Source organism: Podarcis gaigeae (assembly GCF_964106915.1).
Source record: "Podarcis gaigeae genome assembly, chromosome: 7".
Taxonomy (NCBI): Eukaryota; Metazoa; Chordata; class Lepidosauria; order Squamata; family Lacertidae; genus Podarcis; species Podarcis gaigeae.
In genome coordinates this window covers 16,911,616-16,935,079 of record NC_139683.1, presented here as the reverse complement: position 1 = coordinate 16,935,079, position 23,464 = coordinate 16,911,616, and the positions used below count along the sequence as shown (strand labels likewise).

General features: G+C 43.1%; 1 protein-coding gene across 7 annotated transcripts; it reads left to right on the top strand.

The window, feature by feature from the left end:
* Positions 1–1,398: 1,398 nt before the first annotated feature.
* On the top strand, positions 1,399–13,997 carry MED30 (mediator complex subunit 30). Of its 7 annotated transcripts, none has more exons than XM_083749480.1 (5): positions 1,399–1,586; positions 2,189–2,370; positions 3,647–3,805; positions 4,553–4,663; positions 13,435–13,997. In XM_083749480.1, the coding sequence occupies exons 2-5, from the start codon at positions 2,197–2,199 to the stop codon at positions 13,528–13,530; spliced, it is 540 nt and encodes a 179-aa protein (XP_083605606.1). In that variant the 5' UTR covers positions 1,399–1,586; positions 2,189–2,196; the 3' UTR covers positions 13,531–13,997. The 7 variants fall into 7 exon arrangements, with proteins under 7 accessions (XP_083605606.1, XP_083605609.1, XP_083605612.1 ...); XM_083749483.1 differs by having other exon boundaries at positions 1,399–1,751; XM_083749486.1 differs by lacking the exon at positions 13,435–13,997 and adding an exon at positions 12,633–13,428 and having other exon boundaries at positions 1,422–1,586.
* Positions 13,998–23,464: the final 9,467 nt, after the last annotated feature.

The window sequence follows — 23,464 nt, the reverse complement described above, 5'->3', positions numbered from 1 at the left end:
ATAACACTTGATTCTTTCTTAATAACCTGTGGTGCTGTACAGAGTAAAATTAAAAGAGAGCCTGCCTGCTGGGCCAAAATCTAGGAAGTCAATTAACAATTTAATAATAAACAAACATGCCTTTGAGCATTACAGAGCAAATCTCCCTCCTTTGCTGGCTGAAATTAAACGAAAGGTTTCCAGGTGACACAGCATAGCTTTCAGTATAATAGGAAAGCTAGAACCTACTTACAGATATTATTATAATCTTGTTGCTGGCATCTTTAATAATGCCTCATTATTAACACTAATAACAATCTCTCTTATACTCCCCATCCCACCCGCACTGTCTGCCTCTTTATTAATACAATATTCCTTAATTTCCAGACTCACCTACACTGACTATTTCATTAACATCAGTTTAACTAATAATCTTCCTCACATTCCTCTACCCACTGGCACTGGCTGCCTCATTATTTCATTTATCTGCTTGCCCCCTTTGTTTCGCCAAAGCGACTGAAATCCAAGCCGACCCGCCAAGCCCCTCTCCCCGTCCACAGATACATTAAAACCAAGCTGGGGGCGGGGGCGAAAGGCATTAAAAACATTCCACCCACTTCTAAATAATGAGCAAGAAATAACATTTCTTACATTCCCCTGTCCTGCCTCTTTATTAGGAATGCCGATATTTCTTAAAACTTCCCATCCTATCCTGCTTCTTTATGGATATAGTCTTTCTTATATCCCTCGACCCACCTGAACCGCTTTTCTCACTGTGACGTTCAGCGATCTATTAAACGTGTTAGCTGCTTCGTCATGCCAAACCGAGTTATAGCCAGCCAACTCATAAATACATCAAAGCTAAAATTTGGGGTGTGTGTTAAAGAAATGCATTAAAAACACCCCACCTCTAAATAATTAATCATAATAACTAAATTCTCTTCTATTCCCCACCCACACTGCCCATTAATATACTATTCTCTATACTTATATACTAATTAAAATACCCCGCTACTTTATTAATAATAATTAATTAATTAATTAATTAATAATAACTAAATTTTCTTGTATTCCCCACCCACACTGCACATGAATATACTATTCTCTATACTTATATACTAATTAAAATACCCCGCTACTTTATTATTAATAATTATTAATTAATTAATTAATTAATTAATTAATAATAACTAAATTTTCTTGTATTCCATACCCGGGCTGCCCATTAATATACTATTGTTAATACTCATATACCCCGCTGCTTTATTAGCACCTAGGATAATACGTCATCTGCTTTATGCTCCCAGACCCACCAACACAACCCTCTGCGGGGAGACCCTTCGCTTCCGTTTCCGGGAAGGACACTGGACGGCCAAGGGGAGGATACGTCGTCCCTCCCGGAAGCGGAAGTAGCGTCACGGCGCCGTCGCCGTCGCGAGGCGTTTCCCCCTCCTTTCCCTTCCGTCGCTTTTAATCTGAGCTGCGCGCTCTCTGCCCGGCTGCTCTGTACCTGAAGCGGAAGGAAGCGTCTCCTCCCCTCTCGCGGCGGCGGCGGCCTCTCTCGGTTCTCCCGGCCCGGAAAGCGCTGGAGTACGCCGGGCTGGCCGGTACGGAAGGAGGCTCGTCTAGGTGCCTCTGGGTGCCCCTGAATGTGGGTTGGTGGCTGCTGCTGCTGCTGCTCTGGGCCAAGGGTCCCGAATCCTTTAATCAGGTCCAGAACCGTAGAGAAAGCGCAGAGAAATATAACCCTGCTGGCTGTGGCACACACACGTGTATGCATGTCTTGACGTTCCGTTTTTTTGTGGGTTTTTAATAATAATATAATAATAATTTATTATTTATACCCCGCCCATCTGGGTGAGTTTCCACAGCCACTCTGGGCAGCTTCCAATCGAGTGTTGAAAACAATACAGCATTAAATATTAAAAACTTCCCTGAACAGGGCTGCTTTCAGATGTCTTTTAAAGATAGGATAGCTGCTTATTTCCTTCACATCTGAAGGGAGGGCGTTCCACAGGGCGGGTGCCACTACCGAGAAGGCCCTCTGTCTGGTTCCCTGTTACCTCACTTCTCGCAATGAGGGAACCGCCAGAAGGCCCTCGGAGCTGGACCTCAGTGTCTGGGTTGAACGATGGGGGTGGAGATGCTCCTTCAGGTATACTGGACCGAGGCCGTTTTGGTTTTTTTAACCTCTCCTTCCTCCACACAGCAGCAAACATGTCCACCCCTCCCCTGGCCGGAGCAGGGATGGCCCCCGGGCCGTTTTCGGGACCCCAATCCCAGGCCGCTCGGGAAGTGAACACGGCTTCGCTGTGCCGTATCGGGCAAGAGACGGTGCAGGACATTGTGTTTCGCACCATGGAGATCTTCCAGCTGTTGAGGAACATGCAGGTGGGCAGCAGCAGGCGAAGAAACCCGTCTCTCTCTGTCTTCCTCACAAACAACACACACATACACATCCAATGTCTTCCCCCACCCACTTGAATGAGTTCTCTGTTCTCAGCTCTCGGAATGGGGTCAAATCTAGAAGAGGAAATGCAAGCAAATTGCAAGGTGGTATGGAAAGAGTTTGGGCACCTGAAAGGGAGGAGTTGGCTCTGAGGCACTGTGCTGGCCAAGTACTTGTAATATAAAGACAGAAACACTTTAATATTTAAAGCATCCAAAGAATGGTTCAAATTGATAATATAATAATAATAATAATAATAATTTTTTATTTATACCCCGCCCTCCCCAGCCAAGGCCGGGCTCAGAGCGGCTTACAAGCAATAATAAAAACAAGATGATTGATTACAACTGAAAAACAAAAATAAAATACAACATTAAAATAATGGAACATTAAAATATTATACAGATGCAAGAACAAGACAAGCAGATAAAAGTTATAGTTGGCACTAACTGGCCTGCAGCAATGACGACAGTAGCTCTCTGCAAATTCTTCGCAGGATACTTTTTTTATTCCAGTATGGAATAAATGTCCTGCGTTGCTTACTAAATAAACTCAACACTCCTTTAGCTCTGTACACCTTGGGGATAGCAGGTACTGTTCTACTTAGGTTACTCTGAATTTTTTTAAACAGTTCAATATTTTCACTGGATACGCCAATTTATACCTAATACTGGGAAAGTACATTTTAAAAAAAATCTTTCAGAAGTGCAGAATATATTCCCTGGAATGTATTGCTCCATGAGATATTGTTTATATACCATCCTAGGAAAGATTTTGTCACCAGATTCTTTACTTGCAGAATAATATTCTTTCCTCATAATTGATTAAAAATGGTCTTGCAAAAGCCTTCAATCCTTAGCGTACTAAAACATATGTAAATTCCACTCATTTTGGTAGGGCTCACTTCGATGTAACAAGTTTAGAACCAAAACTTCCACAGTTTTATGGAGAATATGAGCTGGAATGAAGTACCTGGCTAACTGTTCTATACTCCCCCCCCCCCCCCCGAAATCTCACGAAATTTATGTACACAATAGCTGATTCACATAGAGGATAAAAGTAAATAAATGAAAACAATATTGAACTAGTTGGAACAAGTACTGCAGTTAGCATTAATGGCTGGGGGAGGTGTTTGCAAGAAATATGCATCTCTGTAATTGTTTTGATTTTTCAGTATAGATGAAATGTAATCATGGATTTCATTCATTCCCCCTCCAGCTTCCGAACGGTGTCACCTATCATACAGGCACATATCAAGACCGATTAGGGAAGCTTCAAGAACATCTGCGTCAGCTTGCAATACTTTTTAGGAAACTCAGATTGGTCTATGACAAATGCAATGAAAACTGTGCAGGACTTGAAACTGTTCCAATAGAGGTAAGTGGAGGAGTGGTACAGATATTTAGATCATGCTGTATATATTTCAGTAAGTCAGTAAGTCACATGGTGAGAGATCCAATTGTAACCGCTTGCTTTACAGTTGTGCAACAGGGCATCTGGTTTCCCTTCTCCCACCTTCCCCACTCCCACCCCATAGTATGTCCCCAAAACCTGTTCTAGGGGGGTCCTCCAATCTCCAGAGCAGGAGATGCTGCAGGGGGCAAGAGGAAGTTGCGTAACAAAGTGGATGCCTACTTGTGTGTTGCTGGATTTTTCCCATTCTGTGGACCACTTTCTCTGGTTTCAGGCTTGAACCAGTGCATTTTAGAATTCCTCTTTTCTGCTTATGCCCCTTGGCTGTGAGGGGAAATATTTCATGGAGCATATTTTTAACCCTTTTGAGATCTTTCCCAGCCTGCATCTGTATTTGAATTGTTTAAAGCTGTTTGAACTCTTCTTTTTATCTGCCCAAGGCTTCTTTGGAAAGAAGGGTGGGATATAAATTTAATAAATAATAATCAGTATTAAGCATTTGCACAAGAGTAGCTGTATTCAGTTTTTAAGATGTCCAATGACAAATAAATAAAATAGAAATGTGATTTTAAAAAGCTAGTGTTTCTGTAATTTCATATTTATCTTGGCTGACAAGTTTTAGGGCATGGTTTTTCATTCGTGGTTTTACGAAAAGCTCTCAGGATATTTTATAGAGCATGTTTTATACAGCAGCTTTGTTAACCTTTGCAGCAACTCATTCCTTATGTCGAGGAGGATGGCTCTAAGCATGATGATCGAGGAGCAGCCAGCCAGCTTCTCTTTGCTAGTGAAGAGAGAAGGGAAATCATGGAAGTGAACAAGGTAATAGTTGATACGATTTGCATGCAGCAAAGTTCCTAACAGAAGCTTTCTTTACTAGTTTGCCTGTACAGCCTTAAACATACTTCTGAGTCACGGAAATGAAATAGTGCCAGATTCAATTAAATACCTGTAGTAGTGAAAGCCAGCACAACTGTCGTGCCAGTGCAGGAGGAGGAAAAAACTTAAAACACGTAGCAGAGTTTCCAAAAAATAGACCAGAGGCAATTGTGCTTCATCCAGCAGAGCTTTACTGGTATAAAAGGCAAATGAACATAAATGGTCACAAATCTAAAACATTTAGGATTGGCACAGTCCATAAAAATCCAGTTGCAGCACTTGCAATAAAACTTACAAACTTATAATAAGACTAAACCTTAACACTATAGCATACAGAAACAGAACATAAGAAAAAAAGAGAGATAGAAGAGAAAGTGAGTGAAACCCAGGCTCCTCCTGGCACTATTATTATAGTCAATGCGACCTTGGCAGAAAGATAACAGTAACAGTTTAAACCATCTGTACTCAGCTCCCCAGAGAAATAACCCAAACATCAGAAACCTTCTTCCTGTCTCTCTCACATAGTACATACGTACATAATTTTATTACGGTCAAAGACCAGCTGGAAAAGCACAACTGGGACAGCTTTCACCAGAATAAAAAATACATTTAAAACATTTGTACAACAACAGCTTAAAGATTAAAATCTGAGATAAACGCATATACACATAAAGGCCTAAAATTTGGGCTACCATACAAATTGGCCCTGAAACCATGGAGGCCAACTTCAACTGTTTTCCTAGTGAACTAATTTGTTTCAGGGTGTGGTCTGCGCCTGCAAATATGCGCACAGAATCTGGCGACCATCCAGGTCGTCTTGTGTTCTTTGCCTAAGAGGAGAGAATTGAGTTTAGACTTATCCGAAAGGTTAGCAAGCCTCTCCAGCTGAGGGTCAATGGTATCTCTGCGTATCTCGTCATAAAAGGGACATCTAAAAAATAAATGCTCTGGGCTTCCTATTTCCCCTAAATGGGCAGGCGCAAAGTCTCACATAGTAATAAAACTTCTTTCACAAAGAGAAGAAACCTTCTAGAACCCTCTTGAACTAATCAGAATAGAAAAGATCTCTCCACATCAGATCAATACTTTCTGTGCTAAGAAATGCAAACTGACAGCAAGAAGCCCAGCTAGTGCATTGGAGTTTCCCTGCTCTCTTCCCCCTCCACACCCCCAATTGGCTTGTGGTCAGAAGAACCCCCAGAACAGCATGTGTGGAGTAGGAGGGAGAAGAGGGAAGATTGCTCCATCAGTACAAGCATTTCTGCTTGCCAGACAGAACAGTTAGCTTAATGCAACATTGAATTCTATCCATAGGGTTACAGCCAATGCTCATCCTACTCAGAGTAGGCCCATTGGAATTGATGAACATAATGTAGTTATGCTCATTAACTCCAGTGGATCTACTCTGAGTAAGTCTTGCACTGGATACAACCCATGGGTTGGTATTTGCTAGTCCTACAGAATATAGGCCCATTGAAGTTGTTGTTGTTTATTGAATTTATATACTGCCCTATACCTGGAGGTCTCAGTTAATAAGTTTAATTTATTAATAAGCTAATAAACATGACCAACTTAGGCCTGCTAAATTTCAGTGGGTCTACTCACAGTAAAACTTAATTGAATGCCGCCCATAATCTTAACAAATTACTCTGTTGTTTTTTTTGTTTTAACCAATCTGTTGCTCATCACTGTCTCCTTGCTCCAGATAGCTGTGATTTTGTCTTGTGTAGAAAAAATTGCATCAGTCCTTATTTTCTGGCATTGTAGCCTATTTGATAGGAACGTTGTAGTTGAATGTTTGCCTGTGGGACAAAAGCTGAGCTGTCACCAGCAACTCTAATTGTGTCCCTTGCCTAACCTGTCATGTTAGTTTTCTGAAGGACACATTCTCATTCCTATATATAGTTATTTCATTTAATATCTAGAGCCTGAGAAGCAGCTACTTTAGGAAGGGCACATATGCTTCTTAAAAAATGGCGAATAACAATATCTGTAGTTGGACATACAGAAGATCTGTGTTTGTCAAGGATGCTTTAGTTGAGATTCCTGCATTTCAGGGGGTTGGACCAGATCACCCAAAGGATCCCTTCCAACTCTATGATTCTGTGTTCCTGGAACATTGGGCCACTTCTTGCAATCCAAAGACTTATGTCCAGGCTGCAGGCAACCATATTCAAGCTTTTGGCTGGGAGGGTGCAGTCTTTTTCACAGGTTCCTGGAAGTTAGCTGCTGAAACTGGAAGCATGAGCCTCAAACACATACTGTGTTAGCCAAGCAAAGGCCAGACCAATCCAGGAACTTGGCAATCACACAGGCAGATGGTGTGCAAAAGGGTGTTTTTTGAGATGGTCCTTCTATGAACTTGGGAGTCTGCTGGAACGTTCTTTACAGCCTGGTTCAACCATTGGGAGGTAAACAGTGATAGTCAGAAGTATTGGCGGTTGCATAGGACTGCTAGGTCCTTGCCCAGGACTGTCCTTTTAGCTTTAAATTCCCCTCCTATACTGCCCTCCTTGCTCATCCTTCTTTCCCTCCTGCTTTTGTCTGAAAAAACCTTTATTCCATCCCCACAAGCGAGTAGGGATGGAATAAAGGTTTTTTTCAGACAAAAGCAGGAGGGAAAGAAGGATGAGCAAGGAGGGCAGTATAGGAAGGGAATCAGAGCAACTAGCCTCTCTCAATGGTGTGGAGCATTTAAAATTACATGCACAACCTCTGGGTGGGCAATTGGCATCCCTATTGGGGAACAGCCTTCCTCCCATAAGGAAGAACAACACAAGGTCAGTGGCATTTGTTCACCAATGACAATTGCTCCATGCTTATATTAGTAAGTAGTTGTTAACAGCATTTTAAGTGTTGCCTAATGCAAAATGCTTCTAGGCAGCGTACAGTTAAAACAAAAATTTGCAATACCACAAATAGAATTTTAAAATTGCATGCATAAGAAAGCATCCTACCAGTCGTTCCCATGATCCGTTGACCTGAGACTCCTTTGTTTTAATGAGACTGCTTTCTTGCATATTTTAATTATGGGCGTTTATATTTTAATGCTTTCGCAATTGGTTTTTATGCTTGTAAACTGCTTAGAAGCCTATCTGGGCATTAAATAGCATTTAAATTAATAAGTAAATAATAAAACAAACATCAATAACAAAATCTCAGTTTAAACAAAGTCTGTAATAAGACACACAGAATTTCCTTAAGGAAGCAGCAGTCCCAATAAGCCATATTCAACACTGACTAGGAGAAGATGTTAAAACCCCCAAAACACTAAAACAACTACTATGGATACTAAACATCTGGAAACAGCTGAAGAACCTGGGAGTAGGGGAAGCCTTTGCATGGTGGCAAAAAAAATATTGTAATGTGGGTGCCTGGTGAGTTTCCCTGGGCTCGTTTCAAAGGCTGGCGGGAGTCCACCACTGAGAATACTTCTTTTGTTGCCACTCTCCGAATTTCAGCAGGAGGCGGCACCTAGAAAAGGGTCTCTATAGGTTACTTTAAAAGGGACGCGGGTGGCACTGTGGTCTAAACCACAGAGCCTAGGGCTTGCTGATTGAATTACCCGCGACGGGGTGAGCTCCTGTTGCTTGGTCCCTGCTCCTGCCTACCTAGCAGTTAGAAAGCACATCAAAGTGCAAGTAGATAAATAGGTACCACTCCAGCGGGAAGGTAAATGGTGTTTCCGTGCACTGCTCTGGTTTCGCCAGAAGCAGCTTAGTCATGCTGGCCACATGACCTGGAAAAACTGTGGACAAACATTGGCTCCCACGGCCAGTAAAGCGAGATGAGCGCTGCAACCCCAGAGTCGTTCGCGACTGGACTTAACTGTCAGGGGTCCTTTTCCTTTACCTTTTTAGATAACCTTACTGTTTGGTGGGGCACATATAGGAAGAGGCATGGGGAGAGTTGTTCCTTCAGGTCGTGGGGCCCCAAGACAAAGGCTTTTCAGGTTAAGACCAGCTTTCAGAAAATACACTGGCTGTAACTACACTATGAATCCAGTGGATAGCTCACTTGGTTAGAGTGTGGTGCTGATAACACCAAGGTTGCAGCTTCGATCCCCGTGTGGGACAGCTGCATATTCCTGCACTGCAGGGGTTTGGACTCGATATTCCTCAGGGTCCCTTCCAACTCTACAATTCTATTATTATTCTATGAAATCTAGTAATAATTGCAGTGGTTCATTCTGCATGCGCTCTTGTTGGGCATTTGACACAGCTGGTATTAACAGCAACTTTAATAAAAGGATGGGTTATATGAAGAAGCCAAGTGATTTCATAGAAACCTTCAGTGTTTACTGTAGCTATGGCTGAAAAAATGAAAGCAGCAAGCGCAAAACGATTCACTTGTCCTTTTTGGCAAAAGGTTGGGAGAAGAAAAGATGGAACCCTTTATAGGGTTCTACTCTCAAGGACACCTTAAAAAGGGAGGGCGGGAGGAAAATTGTCAAGACAACTCAGATTTATTGCCTCCCACAGCACACATATTCCCTCACCCCTTTGCTCTAAAAATTTGCTGCAGGGGCTTTATTCCAAGTTGCAATATCTGAATTGTAACTAATCCTAGTGATTAGAAAGAGCCTTTCCAACAGATATCAAGGCACAGAACTCCTTTGAACATTTGATGCCAAGTCAGGACGAACTTGGGTGCGTAGCTGTGAAGGCATTCTTTCTGTAAGTAGATGTTCCATCCAGTGCCTTGACTTATACAGCTGCAGTTTCTGGTATGGGGAAAATGATAATGTTGGAGAGAGAGAAAGAAATTTGTAGAATGCTGGATGTAGGCTTTCATGTGAGATGGAGAGTTAGTGCTTTAATACACTGTTGGAAATTGGAACCAGAGATTAAAAGCTCAGTAAAAACAACTTATATTTAATGCTATCACTGATGTACAAGTGGGGTGCAAGGGCTCAGGGATTTCTGGCTGGCTCAGCAGCAACAACACTGGAGGGTGATGGTGAAGAACAGACTGCTCACGAGTCAACAGAATGACAGTGGCGCAAAAGGTCACTGCTGACAAACAGAAAGGGGATTCAAAGCAGAGCTGCAGGAAAGGCAAAGGGACTTGAATGCCAACTATTTGAGGACAGGCTAAAGGCGTGATCCAGCATCTGCTTCCCTGTGTTGGCCGTGATGGCATCCTCTTAAGGCGCTTCAGCTGTGTTTGAGGGGAGTTCTTGAGGACTTGCTAATTCATCAAGGCATTGACTATACCCACTGAATCTTCAAGTACTAACGGTCAGGATCCCCAACTAAAATGATTTAGTTAAGAGCCTGGATGAGAAGCTGGCAGCATTCTGCCCTGTGATCAATCACCATTCCCTTGCAGTTTACAAAGGGAGGCCTGCTTCCCAGATGCAAGTGCTGCCTTGTCAAGAATTTGCTGCTATAGCAGCACTTGTACCGCTACAAGCAAATAGACGAACTGTGCAAAACAGCTGGTTCCCTTCAGTCCTCTGGTCTGTAACAATGGGGCATGTGCTATGGTGGATCTCTTTTTCAAACGGTTTCTCCCCTTTTTGCCCTTTCTCTGCTCCCTTTTCTTTTGTACTTTCAGGATGTGCAAGTGAGTTGAGTTCTGTGGCAGTACCTGATCAGGTTACTGTGTTCAGCGGTTTGTGTGGGACAACTTGTATGCCCATCCAGACTCTAGTCCAGGCCAGGCGTTTGGTATGTGTGGTTTGCAGAATTTAGCATTGCATGAGTGTAAAGAACTTCTTCCGGTGCTGTGAATAAGGGCAGTTTTGTGCTTTCTCGTGCAGTAGAATAGTGATAATACTGAATCAGACTTTTTGGTCACCTAGCCCAGTGTTTTCTGTTATTGACTTGTAGTCCATGGACTAAGGCAGAGGTTTCTCCCAGGCCTGTTTCACCAGCAACCTTTCAGCTAGAGATGCCAGGGACTGGACTGTCTGTCTTGCTAACTTTAGCCTTGCTAGACAGCCCCACCCCAACTTCACCTCACAGCTTTGCTCTTCTAAGAAGCCACATCAGTGTTACGTGTGTTTTGTATCACTGATGGTACACTTCAGAGCGCCATAGGACCATAGGAAGCTGCCTTAGACCAGTTGGTCCATATAGCTCATTATTATCTACAATGACTGGCAGCGACGCTCCAGGGTTCCAGACATGGGGCATTCCGAGCCCTACCTGGAGATGACAGGGATTGAGCCTGTGACCTTCGACATGCAAGGCAGATGCTCTGCCATTCAACTGTGGCTCTTCAAAGCTGTTTAGCCCAATAACCTAAATATAGTCCTCCCTTTGGGGGATGAAACCGCTCGCCTCTTTCCTCTTAGGCAGAGAATCCCCTGTCCTTGGATCCTCAAGCAACGGGGTGTCTTCTAATCCACTTCCCTGATGCTCGGTTTGAGAATGATAACTCAGCTAGGTGCCATTTTCCTTTGGGTACATTCTGTATATTTGGCAAATCAGAAGCAGCTGTGAGATGCATATATATAATGAACCAGCCAGTTTTGCACAAAGGGCTTGAAGCTTCCTTTTTCTTTTTAAAGCATGTGGTATTGGGTGTAACTTGTAATATGGAATATGCTTGAAATGCGTCCAGTGTGGCTTTGGCAGCATCAGTAGCAGCTATGGAGTGCACTGCAGTGCTCAAAAGTGTTTTCTCCACACTGTGTGAACTGTGTTGAGTGTTCCAAAAAAATTAAAAAGCATTGGAAGTTTAAAAGTCACAGCATGGTGGAGAGTTCTTTTTTACAGTCCAGAGAAAATCCCAGAGAGGTATTTTGGAGGCAAAGCCGTGCAGTATGTAGCACTCAGATCTGAAGAGTTGCACCCCGGGAAGCACATTCATCATCCGCAATGTCCCTGGGTTGGCATGGCTCCTATCTTCTACAGCAAATCCACATTGCACTTGCTAACATAGGAGGCAAAATGCTATTCAGCCAAACCAAGTTGAACTTTATTAGATTCTGGCTGAATAAAAAAAAATGGCTCCAGGAGGGGGGGAAATGAGGATTAAATTCTTTATGTCAAAAGGCCTAAGTGACATCACACTGTGAAACAGAAATTGCAAACGCCTCTGTACATACTTGGTGTTCAGTCACCATGAATGTATAGGCAGAGCAATAATTCCTCCTCTTGGCAACACTGAAAGCGCTTTGATAAGCCTTTCACAGCCATGTAAAATACAGCTTTGTAGCAACTTGTAAAATTCATGGCAACACCAAGTTATATGCTAGGTTTGCACAAACTGGTGGCTATCAGCTAAAACAATAGGCAAGTGCAGGTGCAAGTTCCTTGTGTTATCAGTGAAGGCACTGGTGGGCAGAATTGGGAGTGCATTATCATAGAAGTACAAGGCTAGGATTTATTTGTGGACCTCTCGGAGCTTAATAGAATTCAGCACTATTAGACGTTTTCGCTCAAGGGGATTTGTTTCAGCTGTAAATCAAGCTCAAAGTGTATTGGCAAAGCTATTCGGCAAGCTGGCACGGCTCTTTCTCCATGGCTCCCCCCACACTAGCAATCTTCCCAATGCCTGAACATTATTCCTACGCAGTGTACATTAGCTTCATATCGAAAGACCTGCTCCTCTGGAATCTGGACCAAGGTCTGCTTGCTAATATGGAAATACAATATTGCAAGAAGAATGAGGTGCGTGTTGCCCTTTTCCAATGGCTTTTCATGGAAATGGCCTTGTCCGCAGAAGGAAGATGGGCAAGGATACGCCGAAAGAGAATGTTTCTATAATGAAATCTTCCCCAACCTGGTGTTCTCCACATGTCTTGGACTAGAACACCCATCGGCTCCATTCAGTATAGCCAACTGTCCAGGATGATGAGTGTTGTAATCCAAAAACATCCAGATGACAGCAGGTTGGGAGAATCCGCTACAGTGTGCCCTGACTGACTGCTATTTTCTGTCAACATCTGTCATTAATCTAGGGCCTTCCACCTTGATGTGCTTCTTGTCTTGCCAAATGCAAGGTGGTTCTTTTAAAATGAGATTCAGAAGTAATACAAAACACAAGTGAGTGAGAAGATTAAAGGTTTTATTCCAGACAGCAAGCAATAGATACATACCAAGCAAGCACTTCAATCTGCCACTTAGAAACCCTCAAGAAGCGACGAAGTGACTCCCCCAGGTAGCCTCAGTTTGCACGGCCCCGCGGCCGATCAGTCCGTGCACGAGCTTCTCCAACACTCTGCCCACAACCATCCAGTTTATAGATAGCTAGCCTGTGTGGCTTGCCTAGCTGGCTGTGTGCAGATCATTCATTAGCCACCCCCCTCCCAGGGCCTCACTTTCTCAAAAAAATGTCCAACATCAAAGAAGGTAACCAGCGCTATCACTTCCTCCCAGCTGATTAGGACATTAAAGGCTGTTCCCATGCCGTCAAATAACTTAATAAGAGACAGGGAGGGGGAAGGAACAGAGGCAGGAAGGGTAACCATGTCAGATCACTAACTACTCGATATACAATTGCCCATATGCTTCTTTGGCACTAAGTGCAGGCACCCCCTGTTTTGCATGTGTTTGTGCATGCGCCCACCATTTTTGTACCCAGAAGGGGGCAGGATGGGCTTATGCGCACGATGACTCGGAATGCAACCCCCGTGGCAAATTGGGGGTTTCCTGTAGTAGACCTCTGTGCTGCCCTATGCCCTGCCACACACCCCCACAATTTAAATTCAGAATACGTAACCTGACTAGACGCCAGTGTTGACAAACTTTTTCTTTCCGCAGAAACTGAAACAGAAGAATCAACAGCTGAAGCAAATTATGGATCAATTACGGAATCTCATTTGGGACATAAATGCCATGTTGGCAATGAGAAACTGAAATATGCTTTCTCTCTTTCTCATTATGGCAGCTGATACTATTTGTTGGGCAGGGAAATAAGTATTTTCTGAAAACATAATCCTTTATTCCTCTGCTATTTTCCCCTCCAGTAGTACACAGTATTTCCAAAATACCCAAACTTCTGTACAGCCAATGTGTATAAAAATGTGTGTTCTATACAATATTTGCAACCTGTTTGTTAATATTTTTATTATGATTGCTGAAAGAGTTTTTATTAAATGAATGAATTCTGTATAAAATTAAGCTTTATTTTTCAGGCCAGGGTGGACAGCTTGTGTTGATTATTTGGCAACCCACTATTTTACCCTGAATGGATGGGGCTCTTTTTCAAGGTAAAACCCAAAGAACAGCCGTGTAGAAAGAGAATAGATCTTTGTTCTCGGCTGAAACCATCCACACAGTTTAGGTTTTGTTGCACAAAAATGTAATAAAATACTGCAACCACACCTTTTTCATTGCTCCCTTTTCTTAGCAATTAAACCCACGGCAGCTGCAACCTGTTCGTCTGTAGTACAAACGCAATGCTAATAACTGAAAAGATCCAAAACTCTTAAGAGAAGCTGGACGAAAATATCAAAAGCTGCTTTAGGAGACCAGTTTTATTTTCATGGCTCAATAGATTTTGAACTTTGCAGCTCTACATTTTTCTTGAAAAAGGCTCCCCCTCATGATTTCTGAATGTACCAAATTCCACATGGGTGGTCAAGTTGGTCTACTGCAACAAAAACACCAGGAGCTGTCACATGTTAAATTTAAACAAGATTTATTGCTGCTTAATCTTTTTATGGGCTGGAATCTATGCTATCAGATGCATGACGCACACTCAAAATCACATACTGTCATAAATCTGTAAGTTTTGAGATGGTATCAGGCTCTTGGTTTCTGAATGTACTTTGAGGAAAAAGGCTCTATTATTTAAAAATAACTGAGACTTCATCAAGAAAATACAACAGTCTACATACCTCTTACCATTTCTGTTCTTGCGTGGGTCGTAGATTGATGCAGGATTCTTGACAGAAGGCTTCCTTTTTTATTTACTTATTTTTGCCAGTTAATTTTTATTAGCTTTCCAAATTTTTAACAAATTCTAATTTACCACTAATTTCAAAGCTGACTTTCCACTTTCCTTTCATGGTGCTTATTTTCCATCCCTTCTTTGCTGCTCACCTTAAAATACTTTTTCTGAATTCCTAATACTTTCCCCATCCATTCCTATATTTCCATTGACTGTGTGAAGGATTCCTTTTTAAAGATAGTTAAATCAATACAGGTGGGAATCTGCTAAGACCCACTGCAACCCCCTCCACCCATGACCATTGGCCATGTTGGCTGGAGATGATGGGGGTGGAGGTCCAGGAAAATCTGGGCACAGAAGGCTGGGGAAGGCTGGCTTAGTGGCACACATCCTTTGAACACAAGAGATTTCATTAGGGCATCATGTCTGATAAACCGGGTCACGGATTAGACACATTTGTAGATGGGTATTGTCTACTTACACAGGAAAACCAGGGATGTGCAGTCACAAACGTAAGAAAACAGTTAATGGATTGAGGCATACCTCCTCTTAACTGGGGAAAGCTAGCAGCCAAGGTTTTAAAAAAAGAAAATGTGTTAGAAAATTCCCTCCTTTTCTATTTGCAACTAAAGATACAAATCAAGCCGTCTAACTAGTATGCCTTGACTTTGAGCGCTCTGGGAATTTGTAAACAAACCCAATGACAGTTAATTCTGTGTAATCCCAAGCATCCCGGGAAGTCGTGAAATAGCAGAGGAAAATAGATGGCTCTTTTTAAAATTACCATTAGATAACTTACTTATTTCTTGCTCCCGTGCATGCCTACTCAGAAATAAGTCTCACTGAGTTCAGTGAGATTTACTCCCAAGGAAGTGTACGCTGGATAGCAACTTCTTATGTGTTTCATTTGCTTAATAATGGGATGTGAAAAAGAGAATCTCCTAGGGCATAATTCTGGACTTTAATAAAACAGTAGCGCCACTGCAGTCAACTGCAATTTTTTGGATTTATGGTAACGTAACCGAGAGCAGAATTTGATCCATTTGTTTATTCATAAGGCACAGATCTTGCCAGGCAAAGGACAGTGAATTTTCACAAAGTTGTGTTTTAAACGTTAGCACAATAAATGTGCACAGAGAGCCCTATATATGTACCTCCTTAACTTGCAGAAGAAATAACGTATGGCATGCTGCATGCTGATGAGCAGTTTTCATAACTTTAGTGCAGGATTCTAGATCTCGTGAGCAAAGTCAGTGTACTGATATATTTAGCATGATTTATTGACTTGGATGCATTGGTGTATTAGATTAGGGATGAATGTATAAATTCACGATTTTTTGATTTTTTATTTTCGTTAAGCTACTTCAGAGCAGGGGGTGAAACAACAACTAAAAAGTGCTTTTCTTCTGCTTTTGGGAAATCCCCTGGTTCCAGACATTTTTCAGGCTTGTTTGTATTCTCAAGTCAAAGTAAACGATCTGAGCAGTATATTCTGAATCGGCATCTATATCAAAATACGGTATAAGCCTTTATGTATTTTTATAACTGATCCTAAAAGTGCCTCTTTGTGGAAAGAATTTCAGACCATTAAATTGCGCAGGCAACAACAATTTCCTTTACTGCTGTGATTCTACATTATAAAGCAGACACATGGAAGCTGAAGAATGGGAAATATAAAGTTGTGCAGAGCTGTGCGAGATAATCTTCAGAGCGATCTCCTGCTCTGAATGTGCCGTTTGCGTATGCCAGCTGCATTAATCTCCCGCTTTGCTGTTGGGATACATGTAGACTTGTGGACTGAGCATTGGAGGTGAGGAGGCCTGGACTCAAATTCTCACAGAGCCTTAAAGCAGACTGTTGAGGACCCAGCCATACAGGTGTCTTCTGGCACTTCCCTGAAGCTTCAGGGGCCAAATGATGGAAGGACAGGTCCACACTTACAAGCTTTCCACCCCCAGCCACTCAGCATGCGTACAATTGCCATCAAATTTTGCCTTTTAGGAATGTATGAAGTTATGGGGACACCATTGGTCCATTTAGCTCAGCATTAATTACACTGGCTGGCAGCAGCTCTCCAGGGTTACAAGAGAGGGAATTTTTCCCAGACTTTCCTTGAGATGCCAGGGACTGAATCCTGGGATCTTCTGCAGGCAAAGCAGATATTCTACCACTGAAGTACAGACTAGGGCTGCTCGATAACTGGTCTTCAACATCACAAGGTATCACCAGCTAAACAGTGCAATATACTGATATGTCACAGTGTCTGAAATAAGGATAGAGCTATCTACAGTGGTACCTTGGCTGTCAAATGTAATCCGTTCCGGGAGTCCATTTGACTCCCGAAACCGTTCAAAAACCAAGGTGCGGCTTCTGATTGGCTGCAGGAGCTTCCTGCACTCAATTGGAAGCAGTGTTGGACATTTGGCTTCCAAAAAATATTCACAAACCGGAACACTTGTAGGTTTGCGGCGTTCAGAAGCCGATTTGGGAGCCAAGCCGTTTGGGAACCAAGGTACCACTGTAGAGGCGCTGGCTGGCTTCATGGTTTTTCCTGCATTGTGATTTGTGCATAGTGCACGCACGCACACACACCCATACATATATCATGATTTGTGATATATTGCCAGGTCAAAAATTATGAAACTGATACCATGACTTCAAACCTATTTTGGATGATAGATCTCCCAGCCCTACTACAGACCTCCCCCAATGCAGAAACAGGCTGTTTTCAATGTTGTTTTTAGAGAGAAGAGATAATGGTAGGTGCAAAGGAGAAAGATTGGGATGGAATCCTATCATTGGCCCTTCCACTGCTGCTGTCTATTCCAACAGGCATCCGCTGTCTAAGGTCTTAGGAAGAGGGTCTTCCATCGCATTTGATACATGATCCTTTCAGCTGGAAATGTATAGGATTAGATTTGGCACCACCTTGTATGTTCTCCAGCATGGGCTGTGGCTGTTCCCACCTGGAGAGAAAAAAAGAAGCAGATCGACAGGACAAATATGTAATAAAAAGTGGGCATGGATTCAAAGGCAGCCCTGGGTCTCAAAAGGTTGAACACTGCTGCCTTGAATCATTGGCTTTGAAGATAATATGAGATGAGAACTGAATAACAAATCAAAGTAATTAACAGCATTTCCGGAGCGTTTTGTAGCGTGCCTCATTGTCTAGTCAGATCTACAAAGTCATTACAAGATAAAAATTAGCTCCAGTAATGGTCACTAGGATGCTGTCAGCGCTGCGCAGTTTAATTTTGAAATCTAAAATGGATTTTGCTGCTTGTCTCTTGTGTTATTAACTTCACTGTCATCACAACAAAGCCATCAGTCTCAATATGTCCCCATTCATTCCCCCTTCCCTCCCCATACAGCCAGCCTTTAGCACTTAGTGCATCTAGATTTTGAAATTACTTTCTTTTTGGACTAAATAATGGTACGGCAGAAGACTCGACAGACAGTAGGCTGCCTTTCATACGACGGCTTCTTGCCACTTTTCGTTTTCGCGGCACGCCTACATATTATTTGCCTAACAATGAGTTTGGTGCATTTTAATATCAAGGGAGAAAACATTGCCCTGCCCTGCAAAAGGGTTTGAGGTTTTAAAAACATGGTGATAACATAACAATAGCAGACATCTTCTATATTAATCTTTTTAAGAATTGGCTGAAAAACTTTCTTCTGCTGCTTATGCAGGCAATTAAAAATACTTTCTGTAAGCTGGTGATATATATATATACACACACACATACATACACATGCAGATTTTATAGTGGATTTGCTATTGTTGCAAATGGGCGGGTTAATAATGAAATGGCGGTATACAAGTATTTTATATAAATAAATGGTAGAGAATATTTTAATAAATAACTTGAGAAGTCCCTTAAACACTGCTGGCCTTTAGGGACTTGTAGAGGGTTTCTTTGGGTTATGTGGGGTGGTGCTTGAGAGCAGATGATTGCAATTAGTTACAGTCTATAGCTCCCTCACAAGAGCTGTTCTACTTGGGATTCCCCCCCCCCCCCCCAAGTATAACAAAAGGAAGGAAGTATAATGAGAGAAGGAACAGGGAGAACATTTAACCCTGTCTTCCCCAAACTAGTGTCCTCCATTTGTTTTGGACTGGAACTCGACTCCACAAGTCACGTTCACTGATGGGAGTTGTAGTCCACATCATCTAAAGGCCTTCAGGTTGGATCAAATTGATTTAACCCCTTTTTGTTTGCCTTGATTTTGGTTTTCACTGGGTGTGTGTGTTTTCTAACTCATTTGAAACTTGGGTGGGTTTACCAGAAATTGGTGCATTGATAGAATTCCAAGGGACTTTAAAAAGACTATTTATGTATGCGACAACAGCCGCAAGAATGCTGCTTGCCCAGAACTGAAAAGAGGAGAAGGTACCAACAAAAGAAGAATGTATAACTAAGATGATAGACTATGCCGAAATGGCAAAGATGACTGTGAAGATCAGAGATCAAGATGAGAAAAAGTTTGAGCAGGAATGAAAAAAAATTATAGCCTAAAATACCACTGTAAATATATTAAAACATTACAAGGTTTGATACAACGTTTATGTAATTATACAATCAGAAATTAAGATAAATAAGAGGGAAAGCAGAGTTTGGAGAAATAAAATGAGATGCAAGAAATTATGGGGGAGAAAATTGGAATCCAGGAGAGGGGAGCAGGGGAGTCTATATTGTATTTTTGGGAAAGTATTGAATTTATGCATTATTCTGATTATAAATTTTGAAAATAAAATATTAAAAACAAGTATATTGGGGAGCTGAACAGCGAATGAAGGGGAAAGTAAGTTGGGTGATCGATCAATCTATCCATATCTGTATCTTTCTATCTACATACCCTTCAACATTTCTCCCATGAAAATAGAGACGTCCCCTTCAAAATTTCTCCAATGACAATAGGGATGTCCTATTCCATACCCTCCAACATTTCTCTGATGAAAATAGGAATGTCCTACCATATCCTACAACATTTCTCTGACAAAAATAGGGACGTTCTAAGGAAAAGCGGACATTCCGGGATCAAATCAGAAACCAGGACAGCTTTTGTAAATGCATAACTGTCCCTGGAAAACAGGAACACTTGGAGGGTATCTATCTATCTATCTATCTATCTAATCTTCTCCCAGGGCCCTGTCATTTCTGGAACCCTTTCCACATCACCCAAATTCTGGTACCAGCTCTCTATACATCCTTAGTAGGTGCAGAGCCATGCATTTTACTGGTACACCGGGGATATTCTGAGCTTTTGCTCAGGAATGTATATCGCCGAGCCAGTGTTGGCAAATCATTCATTCAATCACTGAATCTCTATTGACTTGCATTCCACCCAGACGGTTGGCCCGTGGGGGCTGTAGCAGAAGTGAACGGTGGCGTGACCTGAAGCAGCAGGAGCTCAGCTATGCTGCTCTGTATGGATTTTCCAAAGCCATGCTACGTTGAGATATTACAACTGTGCATTTCACACGAGCTAGAAAGTTATACTGAAGAAGTGTCAGCTGCCTCAATACCTCTGAGGCATGTGCATGCTGAATACGGGGGGGGGGGGGGTGTGGGGGTGAGAGAGCAAAAAGCAGCCCAGATCACTAGGAAACCAAACAGGGGTTCCGATTTACAAATGGCGGCACGTGAACAGAGCTACTTTTTGTGTTGAGCTGTGCTGGACCAGTGCCAGAACTTTTGTCCCTTGTGTAATATATGTGTCCAAGGACAAGCAAGTGTTTTGTTCATGTGCGGCCATTTGCAGTGTATACATGATGATCATGTTAGAAGACCTGAAATGCCTTCTCCCATGCTTGCAAAGCCTTTCACTTGTGCGCTAAAGAATTGTCTTGACCTTGCCACTGCTGGCAGGCACAGGGCATGCTCCTGGCACTGAGCCCATTGACTCTGTGACATCGAGGGCCTTGCCTAGCAGGAAAATGGTGGAAGTGCCATGCTTTAATTAAGGCACGAGGGCCTGAAGTCAAGGCAGTGACGTCAACTGTGAACCTCTAGAGATCTGGTCCCGAAACTTGATTCTAATAATGCCTTGTAGCGTTCCTCTGCTAGAAGACGGAGATCTTTGCCTTTCCCTGTCTGGAAAGTCTGGACTCTTTCGCAAATGTATATGGCTCTTAAACTGATTGCTGTCACACATTCTCACATGTTCCCGCAGCAGCACATACACACATACGTTCATGAGTTGGAAGAGATAAGAACGTTACGGATTTCAAAAATAATAAATGCATATCAAATCCCTCCTAAGCTGCTCAGGCATAAATTGAACTAGCAGATGCCTCTGTTATCACTTCATCACATTCCAGCACCAGGGTTATGTTTGTGTTTTGCTTTTGGATGGCTTTAGTAAAGGTAAAGGTACCCCTGCCCGTACGGGCCAGTCTTGACAGACTCTGGGGTTGTGCGCCCATCTCACTTAAGAGGCCAGGGGCCAGTGCTGTCCGGAGACACTTCCGGGTCACGTGGCCAGCGTGACAAAGCTGTATCTGGCGAGCCAGAGCTGCACACGGAAACGCCGTTTACCTTCCCGCTGGTAAGCGGTCCCTATTTATCTACTTGCACCCGGAGGTGCTTTCGAACTGCTAGGTTGGCAGGCGCTGGGACCGAGCAGCGGGAGCGCACCCCGGCGCAGGGATTCGAACCGCCGACCTTTCAATCGGCAAGTCCTAGGCGCTGAGGCTTTAACCCACAGCGCCACCTGCGTCCCTTGGATGGGTTTAGTTGTCCCCAAAATATGTACGTTCATCCCTAAGCATTTCCTTCTAAGTTCCTTACTTATCAAACGACCCAAGACCGCAATACCTCAAGGACCTACCCGAACCCTGAGATCATCTTCCAAGGCTCTCCTTCATGTGCTGCCTCCTCGAGAGGTCCGGAGGGTGGCAACACGAGAACGAGCCTTCTCTGCAGTGGTTCCCCATCTGTGGAATGCTCTCCCCAAGGAAGTTTGCCTGGTGTCTTCATTATACAGTGGTACCTCGGGTTACAGACGCTTCAGGTTACAGACTCCGCTAACCCAGAAATAGTACCTCGGGTTAAGAACTTTGCTTCAGGATGAGAACAGAAATCGCGCGGCGGTAGTGGGGGCCCCCATTAGCTAAAGTGGTACCTCAGGTTAAGAACAGTTTCAGGTTAAGAACGGACCTCCAGAATGAATTAAGTTCTTAACCAGAAGTACCACTGTGCACCTTTAGGCCTTTGGTTGATCTTATTGACATCTAACACCCTTTTAGAATGTGGCTCTTTTCAGAGTGTTTTCTATTGGGTTATTGTTTTTGGCTTGATTTTATATGTTGTGGTCTTGTTTGTGAACTGCCCTGAGACCTCCAAGTATAGGGCAGTGTATAAATTGAAATCATCATCATCATCATCATCATCATCATCTCCGCCCCTCTACCCTGGACAATTTCTCCCGTGCCAATTTGGGATTTATAGCAGAGTTGTCTTTGGGAGCAGTGACGGATTTACATGTAAGCTAAACGAGCTACAGCTTAGGGTTCCACTCTCTTGCCCCCTCCCCATTAAAAAAACACACACACCTGAATGTACCAAAATATAAAATAAAAACAAATAAAATAAAACCTACATACAGCAACAGTGTTTTGTGTTGTGTATGGATCTATTAGATCCATAAATTACCATAAAGCATATATTCAACAACAACAACAAACAGCAACAATTTGTTGTTGACAAAGAACAGCTGGACATATAAAGGTTCCCATTACCTTCACTAGCTTAGGGCCTCATCAAGCCTAAATCTAGCCCAGTTTGGGAGACGTATCCTTCTTCCCTTGACGGTCCTCCAGATGGTTCCCCCCCCCCCAGTAGCGTAGCGTGGGGGGTGCAGGGGGGCTGGCCGCACTGGGCGCAACATCTGGGGGTTAGGGTTAGGGGGCGCAAATCCACGGGTTAGGGGGCGCAAATCCATAGGTTAGAGGGTGCAAATTACTTGCCTTGCCCCGAGTGCTGACAACCCACGCTACGCCACTGTTCCCCCCACCAGATGGTTTCCAGTCCAACCAGTCCATGACATGGCCTTTGCCTAAGTAGCAACAGTTTGGTTGGTTGGTTGGTTGGTTGGTTGGTTGGTTGGTTGGTTGACTGTTGCCAATCTGATGCTAACACACCAAGCCAAAAGCAGAGGTTCACACAGAGATGCGGGCGAGACTGAGAAAAGGGTTGTAGTTCAGAGCATCTGTTGTCCATGGAGAAGGACCAAGGTTCAATCCAGGTAGGGAGATAGACTACTTTCTGAAACCCTAGGGAGCACCTGCCGGTCAGTGCCGACAATATTGAGCTAGATGGACCAATGGGTCTGACTCCGTGTAAGGCAGCCTCCTAAATTCTAAAACAGGGAATCTTGGGTTGACTACAATACCCAGAATTCTCACCCAGCAATCTGGAGGCTCATGAACTGAAGAAGTTAAACTATGTTCCTAAATGTCTCATTAGTAGGAAACATCATAGTGTGTGTCTTTTCAATTTGGCAGACACTGCACAGATAGGTTGAGATTATTCATGTTCAGCACCCGCCAGCACTATCTCGTCTTCCATGATTGTCCTTTATATTTTCTATTAAAGGAAACGGAGTGGCTTTCCTCCCCCCCTCTCCTCGCACTTCCCCAGATGTCATTGCAATGTGGGACTGTCAGCACTGTCAGTCACAGCCGGAGATAGTTTGGCATTCTGCATTCTGCTATTTGCATAAAATCAAAAAATAGCTGGAACAAATCTGCCCACCACAGCCTTCCAATTTGTGCCAGTCTGCCAAACCCCTCCAAACAGAGAGAAAGCTGTGTTTAGTCACTTCTTTTCGCTTAACATACTGTGGGTGTAATGTTTGGCAGTCGGGCGGCATTGTATGGAGTTCCGTTTCAGG

Coding starts and splice junctions, on each gene's coding strand:
- MED30 (XM_083749480.1), top strand. CDS start 2,197: ATGTCCACCCCTCCCCTGGCCGGAGCAGGGATGGCCCCCGGGCCGTTT. Junction 2,371..3,646: donor AGCTGTTGAGGAACATGCAG/GTGGGCAGCAGC, acceptor TTCCCCCTCCAG/CTTCCGAACGGTGTCACCTA. Junction 4,664..13,434: donor AAATCATGGAAGTGAACAAG/GTAATAGTTGAT, acceptor TTCTTTCCGCAG/AAACTGAAACAGAAGAATCA.